The sequence below is a fragment of the Cyprinodon tularosa genome, unplaced genomic scaffold (genome assembly GCF_016077235.1).
Source record: "Cyprinodon tularosa strain WSP-4 unplaced genomic scaffold, ASM1607723v1 ctg63, whole genome shotgun sequence".
NCBI classification, from domain to species: Eukaryota; Metazoa; Chordata; class Actinopteri; order Cyprinodontiformes; family Cyprinodontidae; genus Cyprinodon; species Cyprinodon tularosa.
The window spans coordinates 483,632-499,489 of NW_024039374.1; the positions used below are offsets into that span (position 1 = coordinate 483,632).

At 37.5% G+C, this 15,858-nt stretch overlaps 1 protein-coding gene across 2 annotated transcripts; it reads right to left on the reverse strand.

The window, feature by feature from the left end:
• Positions 1-11,095: 11,095 nt before the first annotated feature.
• LOC119798614 (homeobox protein orthopedia B-like) lies at positions 11,096-15,350 on the reverse strand. 2 transcript variants are annotated; one of them, XM_038308163.1, is made up of 3 exons: positions 15,190-15,350; positions 14,476-14,897; positions 11,096-12,353 (listed from the first exon to the last, which is right to left on the reverse strand). In XM_038308163.1, exons 1-3 carry the CDS (start codon positions 15,224-15,226, stop codon positions 11,850-11,852), a joined length of 963 nt encoding a protein of 320 aa, XP_038164091.1. In that variant the 5' UTR covers positions 15,227-15,350; the 3' UTR covers positions 11,096-11,849. The 2 variants fall into 2 exon arrangements, with proteins under 2 accessions (XP_038164091.1, XP_038164089.1); XM_038308161.1 differs by having other exon boundaries at positions 15,151-15,345.
• Between the last annotated feature and the right edge of the window lie 508 nt (positions 15,351-15,858).

Sequence of the window (15,858 nt, forward strand, 5' to 3'; positions counted from 1 at the left end):
GATTGGTTCGACGTGTTCGAGTCAAGACGAGAACAAATGAGCTGGAAAAGCCAATCAACAAAATATGTCTCCTGTTGGAGGCTGTGTAGAGACAAGGAAAAATGTTTGTCTCCAACTGAGCTAAGTTCTGGAACCTCTGGCTCTACATTTACACTGATACTCATTTACTGACATGCTAAACATTTCATTCTGCTACATTTACTTTTTACACACACACAGACCTTGCACATGAAGAAACGAAGAACTTGGAAATCATGGAACACTGACTGTTTTTGCCTTTTTTATTTTCTAAAAGGACATATGTACTCAAAAAAAAAAAAAAATTGTATAATATTGACTACTGCATAAGTTAATGTTTAAATGAAGTATTTTTGTTAACAGAAAAATATTGAAAAGTTATGTCTAATGTTATTCATTTTCTATTTTTAATGGCCACTTAAACAAATGTTGGTTATAATTCTTTGACATGAATTAGGGGCCGGGATGTTGTGGCCATTTATGCTAAATTCTTGTAATTTGTTATTTCTACAAATTTATTTTTTGTCTTTTGGTATATAGAATATATTTAAGTTAATTTAGGACCAAAATGTGTTATTTATTTTTTACATTTGGAGTAGTTTGGAGTAAGTTCTTAATTGTTTGTCCCTCCCATTAATTTGAGTGATTAGGAGCACACCAGGTGTTGGAGGATGTTTGGTAAAATGTCTAGTGTGGATGGGAGGTTTTGAAAAATGATTTTTTGACCACTTTTTTGGAAGTTTAAAAACATTAAATTTCGTTTCTACTAAGTTCCAAGACACTTGAAGTATTTTTTCTTTTTTTTATATATTTTTTATTCTTGCCTTTTAAGCCAAGCTGGAAGTGTGTACAAAAACAAAACCACCTGTTACCACCCACGGCCTTCATTGGAAACTTTGGTACTTTATTTTTGTTGGAACAGAAGGCCGCGACACTGGTTCTTCGAAAAAAGTTAAAAAAACAAACCACAGGAATTTGTTTTCCAAGTTTGAAATAGTTTCACTTCATATCCAGGAGGCTTTTTTATGTCCAGTAGTGTTTTTTTAAACTTTTTACATTTTTTAGGAAGGACTATGGCCTGGATGACTGATAATCTTCGCCAGCATGTTCCCTGGTTAGTTATCCCACACTTTGAAGTTAGTATAAGGTGGATGGGCAGACCTATGGCACTTTGTAAATGTGTTCCCTTTGTCATCTAGCTTACACTGTGGTCTGGCCACCTATCCAGCCTAATAAACATTGATTAGTTCACATAATCAATGCACTCAATGACAATGATTCAGTTCCCTGCATAAATGTATTGACTGCAATCAGCTTTTTTCATGCATTTTCTGCATTTTATTATCCTCCAATGAAATAATTATTTTTGGAGCATTGTGTATGGCTATAGTAGATATAAATGATGCAGAGATGTGGTAAAATATATCGACAAAATGTCTAGATTATACAGCCCATATGTGACGTCACCAACAAACATCTGCCACACGGTGGCGATCTTTAGCTGCATTAGCAATTAAAGCAGTCTTTTTCTTGTCTTTGTTGTTGCCTTATCCTTTAAACTTTTGTTCTTTAACATATTACGCCTATATGATAGATGTCATGGTGAGAAATAGGCTTTTTTCCTTTTAAAAAATATTAAAATTTTGTATTCTATTTAGAAAGTTGTTTTCTATTTTTAGTAAATTTAGTCATTTTTAATCCATGTTTAAACTGTTAAGTGCAAAGCAGCATCACAGAAAACTGTAATACTAAGTCATGTAAGTTTTCTGCCTCTGTTTTCGCAGTCATGCATGACCGATTCATGTAATGAATGTTGATAAAGCAGAAAAAAAACGGTTTAATCAGGACGGATCGCTGTGCAGAGGTGGAGAATGTCAGAGAAAGCAGGCACAGCTGCTTAGTGAGAAATCCAATATTGACTGTCGGGATAAATGTCCTGCATATTCTCTCATCTGTCCCAGGGGCTGTGGTATTATGCCTCTCACGTTAGCACTCCCTAATTGGATTAAAAATGGCTTGTTATTGGAAGAAAAATTAGTGAGAAAACTATCATGATTATTGCCTCTCAACAATGTTGGCTCCCAAAGCTGAAGAGGTGAAATAATTGCCTTTGCAGCTGAAAATGCGAGGATCAGATGATGCATCCATACTTAGTTGAGGCTTGAAACAAACAGCTAAATGTGCTATATGTTAGTTACATTTGGTTATAAAGGCTTATTGAACGCTAAATATTGTATGCTTTTAAAGTAAAATGTGCAGTGTATACATCCCTCAATGACTGTGAGAGCATGCATGAACAGAAACTGACAAATAAATCAAACATCCACTGGGCTTTAGTTTGTGCACCACCAGGAATATCCATTAACAGAAAATAAATGTTTGACGTCAGAGAACTGACAGAGTCTCATTCATACTGACACTGGTTAAATTACACATAAGAACTCTGATAACATCATCATTAAATATTGATTTTTTTTTTCTTTTTTAGGCTGAGCAATGCAGAAAAAAGCATGCATATTTAAGAAAATGCTGATGAAAGTAGGTCCAAAGTGAATTTTGGTGAGGAAAATCTGAACAATAGAGAGTAATAGTAAGGAGTTAAAGGATTCTGGGGGTGAAGAAAGAGATTTAAAGCTGAGGCTCAGAGCAGATGTTAGCAGTGATGATGATGGATGTAGGTTGTTGAGATGCAGAGTTGTTATCATGAGGGGCACTCGTGGTCTCTCTCTGCACACTTTCCCCCAGATGTCGCATTTCATGTGTGTGTGTGTGTGTGTGTGTGTATTTTTCACAGAGAAACACTTTGATAAAGATGGTGAAATGAGCAGCACACATGTTCAAATTATTTCTTCGAGATCTTCTCCATCACTGTATTCTATTATGAAACCTAGTTTTCAAAAGTATTCATGAAATACGTAGTGCTGCATAATATTTAAATGAAAGCTAAATCGGAATGGATTTAGAATTAGTGTAAACCCTGATTTCCAATTTTCAAACATTGCATTTAGGCCTGGTCTTGAACTGGGTCAGTTTGACTCATTATATGATTTGATGTGATTAATTCAGTTGTAGTTTTAGTTATATGGTAGTTATCCCACTAGAACTACATATTTGATGCTTCATTTTCAAGTGTTTTGCAACCTCAACTTTTGTCTTTTTTTTAACAGGATGTCCCCTGTTCCCCCAGCCACTCTCCTACTGACTCTGATGATCCCTATGTTACTGCTGAAAAAGGGGATGTGGAAGAGATGTATGGGACTCAGGATTTTGCATTTAGACAGAAAAGTTTTGTTATATTTTCATTTGACCAGAATACTCTGTCACACCAGTTTTTGTGTCCCTCCACCTAGTTAATGATAAATATAACTTTGTATGACTTTCTTTGAACAGTACTTTCTAACTTCTCTTCCCTTAAAGGTCACGTAAAGGGAATACATTACTGATAGCTAACCTGTCAACCTATTATTCTGCATAGGCTGTGGATAAGAGTCAACAGTGGTCTTGTGGTTGCTTGTCAAAAGATCTTCTTGCACAATCTGTCCAGGTGTCATGAACCGAGGACAGATGGACCCAGTATTCAGGAGAGACAGTCAGTAGGAAAGTTCAAAAGGTTTATTAAAATAAAAACAAAACAAAAGCGGAGCTGTGGCTCGAGGACACTGCAGGCAGGGGGGGCGGGGCACCGCCCAATCTCAGACACTCTAGGGAGGAAACACAGGTAAGTGACCACGATCAACCAATAGAAGATTAACTGTGTTGGTCACTTACCTGGTTTAACAGTCCAGACCACAAGTGTCCCAGTGCTGCAGTCCCAGAGGTGATGGTGGAAGCTGATCCTGGTCAGGGATCCAGAACAGACAGGAACAGACAGAGGTGGCAGGATCCAGACTTCCATGCAACCACAGGCTTCCAGGAGGGTTCAGAGTCTTACTGGGACCAGAAGCATGACCAGGTGGTCACGCACAGGAGCAGACAGGATCAGGTGCAGACAGGCAGGCTCAGTGGAAGAGGGTAGCCGAGACAGGACGTGGAACCGGAACTTGAAGCAGACTTTAAACTGGTCTCCACCCAGGAGCCAGGCTTACTTAGATAAAAACTGACCCCCCCCCCATAATGAGCCAAAAACCCAGAGGACTCCGCAGGGGAGGAACAGTGGACGATCAGGAGACGAGACAAACACTAAAACCCTCTTTCCACTGGCTGCCAGGATCCAGGACATGAACCAAATAAAAACTGAACAGAAAGACTGACAGAAAGACAAGCAATGATCTGGCACTGAATGCTCAGGCTGAACTGAATATAAACCAGAGGAAACAGGTGAGAGGAATTAATTATAATGAGGCAGGGAGGGAAGAGGGCAGGTGAAAGGAATTACTAATTAAGGGAGAGCAAACAGGCCAGATCATGACACCAGGTTTACCTTCTGTGTCTTGCTAGGTTTGCATTCTGCAATACCTAATCCTTTCTCAGATGATTGATTCCAAATCAATATGTAATACATTGTCAGTGTACTGTTAAATGATCAAAGTTTAAGATATTGACTCCTTCCCTATAAGCTTCTCCACAGCCTCATCTGTGAGGTGTCTGCTGTGTTGTTTTGTCTTTTAATACTTATTTGTCTCTAATATTTTCAAGCAAACCTCTGACTCCTTCACTGAAACTCAACTCTGACATTCTGACACTCAGGTGGATATATTTAGTAATTTAATGACTTTTGAATGCAGGTAGTTTGCAATGCATGTATCAACATTAAGGGGATGAATACATATTTTAAAAATAAAAACTTTTTATCCTCTACATTTTTAGAAAACCTTATTTTAATCTGTTTTATAATATAATTGAGTGTGTAGCTGAAATCTAACAAAATACCCCCCAAAAAGGAAAAATTTAACATCTTATCAAGTGGTACTTACTAAGAAAAAAACATTTGTGAGGTAAAATAAAACACTACTAAACTGCAGTAATGAAATACAACAAAGGGGAGTTTAGAGACTGATTGCAACAGATGAGGCTAATGAATAAGTATCCTTTGAGCTCTTAGAGACTCCATGAAAAGCAACTTCCTCTAATGGCTGAAATTGGACCGCTCTGAGGGTTTTTCTATCTTTATCTCCCTTCTGGCTGAGGTTACATTCTAATGTGTAAAAACGTGCATCACTAGGTTACCCTTTACATCCCTGAAATCATCTAACTCAAACCTACAAGAAAAATACCAACAGCACACAAGGCAAATTAAAATGCGTATAAGTAGCAGGTGGTCTCTGTCTGAGGGAGACTGGGTATGTTGAGTGTTGGTAACCTGCCTTACGCTATTACTAACCAGATAAAAGGTGCTGGAAGGAAACATGCTTGTAATTGATTGCTAATTAGTACTTTATTTGTCCTCCATTGTGTCCTGACAGGTCTTTGCCTCAGGGTTTTCTGTTCACAAACAGGCTATCTGTCCTCACAGCAGGGGAAATATTAGGCTGGTGTGAGTGCATCAGTCTATAATGAGACTCAGGCAGTTGTTGTGCTTAGCTTTCTAACTTCACAGCAAAGTGTATCATACTTAAAACTATCAATACAAAGTAATCAAGCCTCATCCAAATGATAGTCCCTCGCAATATATTACAATATAATGGAAAAGTGTAGCAACTAAGTTTAACACATTATATGGGCTGATTCCACAAAAACTTGTTTTCAGTCTTTTATTTTTGTTAATTATAATGACTTTCTGCTTATACTGAATGAAAAAAATGACATTTAGGATTAGGATATTACATCAGACCAATTAAAAAAAATATTAATAATGCATAAATAATGGGTGAAAGAAAAATTATTTTTAATACCTTGTTATAGGTGATTTTCAAAAAGTAATTTAAACTTTTAATTAGCCTTATTAGAATTAATAATTTTGTGCATTGATTATGCACAAAATGTGTTACATTGCAAGAGTATTTATACTCTATCAACATTTTCTGTGTTTTGTTGTGTTAAAACAACAAATTGCAATGCTTACACATTGATATGTATGTAATGAAACAACAAACACTGCAAATCGGGACATTTTTTTTTATATTGCTTGATCCATCTTCTCAAAACTGACTGACTTCTCTTTCTCAACAAAAATGTTTACATTTCATTCTCTGGTTTCTCCATCATTTTAGCAAGACAGACACATTTGTTTTTGTTTTGTTTTTTTACTCTTCCAATCTCTTTCTATCCTCTACAACGGATTAAAGGTGTAGTATCATTTTAAAATGTTTTATGATCATCTTAAATTGGGAATATTGTCTTATTGTCACGATAGGCCACTTAAATATGTGGCCTATGGTGTTTCCCTTGGTCTTCAAATTGTATCTTCAATGATGATTTCCAACAGACCTAGAAGAGTACACCAAATAACGAATAGATTATCACAGTTTGGCTGTTTGGATTTCATTCCACCAAAGCAGAGAGAGTTAATAAAGCCATTGAGTTTTGTCTTGAAATAACAAATATGGTTCAATATCATGTGGAATTTCTACTTCTGTTATGTCAAATGAAATCAGTGTAAAATACTACTTTGAAATTTAACGTGACAATCCGTGGAAAGGTTCGGGGGTATGAAAACTTCAGCAAGATACAGTATAAACCATTTCCGCTGAGCTGCTACAACCACAACTCTCTCCCTCTCTCATCAGTGCATGAGAAATTGCCTAATGAGCAATGGGTCGCACATTTCCACAAACTCATTAACCCACGAGCGAGTGAGACTAATTGCAGCGTTTGGGTAATGTGATTTCACATCTGTTACTGCAGCCCAGGACACAGAAATCGGCATGGGGCTGGATCTGGTGGGCTGAACCGGAACCTAGAACTAGATTCCCCAGATATTAAAAGACAACCAAACACAAAAAGTCGGGCTTATACCTGCAGTGGACAGGGAGAGCAGCAGTCAGAGCAGGGCAGGCGATGGTCGGTCAGCTCTCGTGTTGGGAATTCATAATTGCATGCTGGTGGAGGGTGCGTGACCTGTAGAAATAAGAGAACCTCAGCTAAAAATATAATATCAGTAAAGAGAACGTAGTTTTCCTTTACCAACGTTTTGAACCAGAGCGTCAAATAACACTAAAATATTAACTGATGAATATAAAAGCTTTTTTTATTTATTTTTTTACTTTTTTTTTATTATTCCTGGTTGAGATTTATCATTCTCGGTAAAGATGTGGGCTGTTAGTTCTCCTATTTTTAAATGAAACAGAAAAAGAAACTAAAATCAGAAACAAAAGTGTATCATTCTTATAGATAAACGTCCTTAAATTCACATGCAGAATGCAGACTTTCTCCCCTCTGCCCTACAGGTGCTGGTCATAAAATTAGAATATCATGAAAAAGTAGATTGATTTCAGTAATTCCATTTAAAAAGTGAAACTTGTATATTATATTCATACATTACATACAAACTCATATATTTCAGATGTTTATTTTGTTTAATTTTGATGATTACAAATGACAACAAATGAAAATCTCAAATTCATCATATCAGAAAATTAGAATATTGTGAAAAGGTTCAAAATTGATGGCCCCTGGTGCCACACTCTAATCAGCTAATTAACTCAAACCACCTGCAAAAGCCTTTAAATGGTCTTTCAGTCTAGTTCTATAGGCTACACAATCATGGGGAAGACTGCTGACTTGACAGTTGTCCAAAAGACGACCATCGACACCTTGCACAAGGAGAGCAAGACACAAAAGGTCATCGCTAAAGAGGCTGGCTGTTCACAGAGCTCAGTGTCCAAGCACATTAATAGAGAGGCGAAGGGAAGGAAAAGATGTGGTCGAAAAAAGTGTACAAGCAAGAGAGATAACCGCACCCTGGAGAGGATTGTGAAACAAAACCCATTCAAAAATGTGGGGGAGATTCACAAAGAGTGGACTGCAGCTGGAGTGAGTGCTTCAAGAACCACCACACACAGACGTATGAAAGACATGGGTTTCTGCTGTCGCATTCCTTGTGTCAAGCCACTCTTGAACCACAGACAGCGTCAGAAGCGTCTTGCCTGGGCTAAAGAGAAACAGGACTGGACTGCTGGTGAGTGGTCCAAAGTCATGTTCTCTGATGAAAGTAAATTTTGCATTTCCTTTGGAAATCAAGGTCCCAGAGTCTGGAGGAAAAGAAGAGAGGCACTTCATCCACGTTGCTTGAAGTCCAGTGTAAAGTTTCCACAGTCAGTGATGGTTTGGGGTGCCATGTCATCTGCTGGTGTTGGTCCATTGTGTTTTCTGAGGTCCAGGGTCAACGCAGCCACATACCAGGAAGTTTTAGAGCACTTCATGCTTCCTGCAGCTGAGCAACTTTTTGGAGATGCAGATTTCATTTTCCAACAGGACTTGGCACCTGCACACAGTGCCAAAGCTACCAGTACCTGGTTGAAGGACCATGGTATCCCTGTTCTTAATTGGCCAGCAAACTCTCCTGACCTTAACCCCATAGAAAATCTATGGGGTATTGTGAAGAAGAAGATGCAATACACCAGACCCAACAATTCAGAAGAGCTACTATTAGAGCAACCTGGGCTATCATAACACCTGAGCAGTGCCACAGACTGATCGACTCCATGCCACGCCGCATTGCTGCAGTAATACAGGCCAAAGGAGGCCCAACTAAATACTGAGTGCTGTACATGCTCATACTTTTCATGTTCATACTTTTCAGTTGGCCAACATTTCTATAAATCCTTTGTTTTTATTGGTCTTCAGTAATATTCTAATTTTCTGATATGATGAATTTGAGATTTTCATTTGTTGTCATTTGTAATCATCAAAATTAAACAAAATAAACATCTGAAATATATGAGTTTGTATGTAATGTATGAATATAATATACAAGTTTCACTTTTTAAATGGAATTACTGAAATCAATCTACCTTTTCATTATATTCTAATTTTATGACCAGCACCTGTATAATACGTAAAAACATCTTAAGGGTTAATAGTTGGTTTGGTATTTCTCAATATTGTAGCAAATTACTGCAAAAAAATTATGTATTTTAATCGAAAAGGTGGAAACCAACTCTTTAGTTAGATAAAAGGTAATATTACTTTAGTTAATTATGATTAATCCTTTGTTTAACCTCCCTGCATTGTTACAGAAACTCCAATTATAAGTTTACAGGCAGCGGGGCTGCTGATGGTAATGCCATATCTCATCAATTACCATCCCGTGACCATAAATTGGCCTCAGCGCCGCGGCGACGAGATGAGGTTAACACGCTGATTAATTTGAGCTGCTGTAATTTTCTGGCACAAGTTGACACTTATGCTCTTTGACACAGAAAGCGAGGTCCGCCCGCTTTTCATAATGAAGTAAAATTTTATTTACCTCATTCAAACCCGCTCCTTAGTCTCAGCAGGATCGTTGGAAATTAAAACACGACCAGGTGAAATATTTTTATATCATAAAGGTTCTTTAAACCAATCTATCAAACATTAAGTGTCATCTATCTATCTATCTATCTATCTATCTATCTATCTATCTATCTATCTATCTATCTATCTATCTATCTATCTATCTATCTATCTATCTATCTATCTATCTATCTATCTATCTATCTATCTATCTATCTATCTATCTATCTATCTATCTATCTATCTATCTATCTATCTATCTATCTATCTATCTATCTATCTATCTATCTATCTATCTATCTATCACCAGGTCAATTAGACGTCCAATATTGACTGACGGCATTTTTAGTCCAAACCATTGTTAAAATGTGTTTGGTCGGTCTGATTTTTTCCCCAGTTTTTCCAATAATAGTCATTGTTTTCAACGATTTGAAAATTAAGGCTTTTCATCTGTTACTTTTCAACTAAATGTAGACGTTATTTGGACGTAAATCACGTCGTGTTATCAATTTTTGCTCGTTGGGAAATGTCGAATGATCAAACAGACTCAGACGTCATACACCGTAGAGTTGCCTTTGGGCTTTAAAAAACATCAAAATTGTTTTCCAAGACGCAGACAGACACAGTAAATAATGGTTGAATTATCTAATGTTATAGTTTTCATCATTGACAAATAACTTGTTTTTTCTTCATTCATGTCAGTAGTCTGCATGCCTTTTATTTATGTATTTATTTTTAGGAAAAGTAATTCCTGTTTGTTATGATGAACTTAAGGAAATAGGCCTACTTTAAAGAAATTCTAAAAACTGCTTTTTACTTTTTTTTTTTTTTTTTACGATTTCACAAGAAGCGTAAACATTAATTATTGGCACCCCACGTTATTACTGAGTGCAATTTGTATCCCGTTTTTGGTGCATATATTGCGCCAATATTAAGTATAATTCCAATGTCCTAACTTTCTTCCTCCTTAGTTCAAAGTGATCTTAAATAAAAGCTTAAGCTACTATGGCTAGGTCATATAGGTCTAGTCTAAAATTGCATAATACAACGACAAACGAATGCATTCAATTACATTTTAAAATTCAAAAAGTCTTGGAAATTATAATTTAAATTAAAATTTCCCAGGCTAAGCGCATATCTTACTCGTATGAGAGAGAAATATAACTAAACAATGCGAATCTGTGCAGAACCTTTAAATGCGTTTCATTTTTCTTATCCATCGCTTCATTTTTCGCAAATATATTTTGAAATTAATTTTGTTGCAATACACTGAGCCAGTTAGCCTAGCTCTGTGTTACAAAACATCATAATAACAGTGGGTCTATATCTACTTTTTATTTACAAATTATATTCCTTATGAACATATTGTGCTATTGGAGTCCAGTCAATATCCTCAGTAGGGTGACCGTCATGGCTAAAAGCAATGACCGTCACAGCACAGCCCAGACATCCTTACCACCATAAGAACAGTCAGAGATGCTTTAACTATAAATCTGTCAAAAATGTCCTCATAGGACTCTGAGTAATAGTAATTACCTCGTATGTAGCCTACAATCTGTGAGAGCTGTTTTTTCTTTCTTTTCTTTTTTTTTTTTTTTTTAGCTCCAACCAGCTTCCCAGTCCTACTGGAGACAAGCATCCCCACAGCATGCTGCTGCCATCTTAATGTGAACTGATGTTAAAGTGAACAGAGAGTAGGACATAATCCTTTTTTCGACATTCTTGAAAATTTATTTTATTAGTTTTGTTCATTTTTTAACTGGTACAAACCCGTCAATATGGTGCAATCTGATGTAAGGTCAAACATTTAAGAAATGTGTCAAGTAATAATAGCACATACAATAAGTTAAAACATGTCACAAAAAGACCAGCGTGTACAGCAAGAATGTTTTATCTACTCAAAACATCCTAAGTATGGGGGCAGATGAATGAGCGTGCATGGTTCTCTTCCCATTTCTGTGTTTGATTTGGTTTCATTCCGACACTTGGGTTCTCAGAGTGAGTTGGGGCCCATTTCTCTTGAAATCATGATGCCAAATTTTCCCCAGAGAGCACTCAGGAGATTCAGTTCAAAAGACTCACTGTTGAAGTGGGGACTGACCGATATTTAAAGAACTGTTCGACAAAACACGTCACCTGGATACACTAAAGTGTGTATACAGACACACTCAGTGAAAATGTTAATACAACGATTGTTTGGCTCTCATTAATTAGGACCTATAGTCTAGTAATCATACAATAGCATTTATCATCAAGTATTGATAAAGTCCTTTTTGAAATAGCAAGATAAAGAACCTCAAAACTTAATTTTCCAGATACTTTATTTTGCCCTTTTAGTCTCCATTCCTGTCTCTTATTTTGATCTAAACAGCAGGAGTAGAAACATATGAAAGGCGCATGTCAGGACTGGGACGAGGAGCCGAACAGGGAGGATCTGGAGGAGATGATTAGAAGAGTCACTAAGTGAAACTCATTGAGACTGTGTGCTCCAGCGCTTTCCGTCGAAGTGACGCGATGCTTGTCCCTCTCCACATGTCACTGTCCGGTGAGCTACACAGCTGCGGGGAGCCCGTTACGTTCGTGGGGCCGGAGAGGGACGCGGACATTCCCGGGAAAGGCGTCTGGTAGAGGTGGGACTGCAGGCCGGATCCGTTGGAGGAAAGACCGTTTGAGAGGCCCATGGAGTTAGGCGGAGGGCCAGGACCCAGGCTGCACTGCGAGAGAGACTGCGCCATGCCCGGCTGACGGCCCAGGGCTGGCGGGAGCTGCAGCTGGGACACCCCGGGCATCCCCGTTGCCCAGCGCGAGTCGTTGGCGTGGAACGAGCAAAGGCTGTTCTCCATTGCTGCCGCCGCGGAGAACTGCGGTAGGCCAGGCGTTGGGAGCAGTGTCCCCGGGGCGCGGAACACGTTGGTTGTCTTCTTTCTTTTCTTCCACTTAGCTCGTCTGTTCTGGAACCAAACCTGAACACAGGGTAAAAAAAAATGAGTGCGCAGTTGAAGCCATTTGCACTAAGTTCGACTTATGGCTCCGTTACAACAAATCACCTAACTTCGCCTATGATGATTTTAATAATAATAATAATAATAATAATAATAATAATAAAGGTCTTGTGACGATTCAGGTGGTTTTCATTTCTTATTTTTCAAGATTATTATTATTTTTTTAAAGAATGAAATGAACATGACAGGGAAAAAAAAGGCTCCCGGTTTGTTAAGAGACACAGGTTTGCAACAGTAGCGAAAAAAAAAAAACTTATAAAGGATATACTTGCTTTTTATTGATACATTAATAGATCCGAAACGAGTTCTTGTTTTTTAATAATTATTTTATTTTTTTCTTTAAAAAAAATAAAAAAAATAATGAAATGTAAAATCAGTGATTGCTCTACTGATTACCAATCAGAATCAATGAATGAATAAATGAAAAACGAAAAAAATAAGATTAAAATACTTATACATGGAATATATATATCCTTTGTGTGTGTGTGTGTTTGTGCATGATGCGTGTTGTTTTTGTATAAAAGCATCTAAGATAGATAGGGTGCCTTTATAACAATATGTGGCGCAATTCAAATCAAATAAAGCTTAATAGCTCCCTACAACATGCTATAACTCATTTACACTGATCTTTTAGAAGGGGTTTAACATTAACATGCATTATTTCTTTTTCTAATTTATACCATAAAGTAGCTAATGATCGGCTAAACACTAGCTTAAGCTGAAAAATAAAACATAACGCTTATTATGCCCATCCTACACTTATAAAGCTGTTTAAGAAGAAATGCACGCGCACCAACCGCTGAGCTTTATAAAGATTCATCATCCTCGCATGTGATTAATTCGCGCGCGAGGCCTGAGTCGATGCCACCGTATTAAAAAGTGAAATCTCGCTCTCATTCCGCTCAGCCAGCCGTGAAACATCACCCAAACCCATTACACTCGAGAGGGGAAAGAAAATGCAATTTCTCATTCCATTAAAAAAAGTACAATATATTTTCTCGAGTTCCTATTAAGACGTCGCTGATAGAGCATTTTAAAGGAGAGACAGTGCAAAGGCATGCAGAGGGTGAGCAGCACGTTCACTTAGGGGCTACACCTGCACGGTCAGCACTGTTTACCAACAGGAGCCGGGATGCAGAGACAATCTGCGCTGCTTTGAATAAAGAATTGGTTGTTAAGGTGACTAATGATTAGTCTTATTTTATTGCTTTCAGAGGAATAATTTACATGGATTTCACATCAGTGCTTAATAATCCATTCACTGTAATAAAGAAGACTGAAATGAGTTGGTAATGGTTTGACTTTTTTTGTTGCCTGACATATGTTCTAGAGAGCCAGCTTAAAAATAATTGTATTCTTTATTCAATTTAAAAAGGATTTTATGTTTAGATACGAATTGTTTATTTAGGAACTTCCCTAAAATGCCAATGGATATGGTTAGGTTAAAACTGATGAATATATTTTGGTAAAAAAAAAAAAAAAAAAAAAAAAAAAAAAAAAGAAGAAGAAGAAGAAAAAAATAGTTTTATTAAACTAATTTGTTTTATTACCTAAGACATTTCACGCAGCTGAAATATTAAATATTGTGACTATAAGAGTGGATGTAACACTCTTATCCACAGATAAAAAGTAATTCAGCACCTTGGACAGAGCATTTGGCAAAAAAGGCATGCTTTGTTCTTGCATTTGGGTACTGAAACTTAGGTGCCTTTTTAACTCGGCTGAAAGCACACTGGTAAATGTATTTATTTCTATTAGCTTTCAAAAATATATATTTATTTTTACGAATAACGGAGTGTTTGTGGTTCACTGAACTAAATTAGGTAATATGATTAACATTAATCTTTGTCAGTGAAAACAGTGAACGCAATGAACGTTTTACATAGATTAGCTAGATTAAAAAGCATCGGGGATTTTGGCATCTTCTTTAAGCCTTCGACAAACTAAAGATAGATAAATAAATAAATAAAAATGCTCCAGTTTAACCTACCAGCTCCCAGGTTTTTAAACATTACTTTTGGGTGGTTTAAGGAAACAAAGCCTAAAGCAGCTCCCAGCAACGGCTTCAAACTTTATTGTTTACCTGAACTCTCGATTCGGTGAGGCCGATCCTCAGTGCCAGCTCCTCCCTCATAAAGATATCTGGGTAATGGGTCTTGGCAAAGCTGCGCTCCAATTCGTTGAGTTGCGCCGGGGTGAAACGTGTCCTGTGTCGCTTCTGTTTCTGTTGGTTCGCGGGCTGTCCCGAGCTCTGCTGCGGCTGCTGTTGCTGCTGCGGTTGCTGCTGCTGTTGCTGCTTCTCCTGCTCCTGTTTCCCATTCAACTGCATGCCGGCAGAATTGGACCCTACGGTGGTGATATCCTCTCCTGGCAGGAGAGTCGTTCCCTCTACGGAGTCCGAACCAGGGGCAATGTCTCCCGGATGCCCCTGATCCGGAACTCCACCTCCCAGTCGGCACTTCAGAGCTTCTCTGTGTCCGAGGAGCTCCGCAGCATCCTTCATCCCTGAGAGGATGATGAAGAAGTAGAAGTTCAGACAAAATAAGGAAAATCTAATTTCTTAAGCATATCAAAAATGACAGAAAATTGAATGCTGTAGTAGAATTAAATATATATACAGAATATTGAATTGACATGAAACATGGATATTATTGAAGTTAAGGTCAGTAATAAATCACAAAAAATGTAATTATTGTAATACAATGAACTAGCTACACTATATAACACATTAACATCAAACAAGAAGTAGAAATCTTACACTGGAGTTTCGGGCCGGGGTTTAGTGATGATAACTCACCGAGCCGAGCATCCAGGAGGTCGGCGTGAGAGAGCATAGCGTACCGCTCCAGGGCGAAAGGCGCTCCGGAAAAAATCCTGCAACTTTGGGGCAATTTAAAAAAGTATATCGCCTAAATGAACGAAAATTCAGTTTGTGGTTAAAAAAGGAGGTCCCTTGTATTATAATGTCCTTTAGAGCGACGGGGAGGTGCCTATTAGTTGAAAGAAGCCGCGAGCTTCCTCATATAAGAACCAATCAGAGCATGAGTTTGAAAATGTCACAGAAGTGACTCCCCCCTCCTCATTTTTTTTCACTATATTTAAAAAAAAAATGAAAAAAAAAAATATACACCTGTACGCACGTTGAGATGCAGGAACAAACTCCAGAATCAGTACAATTCAATCATTCGCCATTTAATCCACTGATCTATCAACTTTTCCTGTTGAAATAATACTGTAATCAGCATAATAATTTGTTTAATCTCATATCGAAAGCTATGACAAAACGATAAAGATGCTCATAATGAAAAATGGCTTTATTCTGATTGGGGAAAACTTTACCTATTTGGATGAGAAAACATAATACCATTAGGACTAATCACCAACATAAAATCAAAACTTTGTTAGCTTTTTAAATTGTAATCCTTAGATAAATGGGGTTATTTTAATGATTAAACGTAAAAAAAAA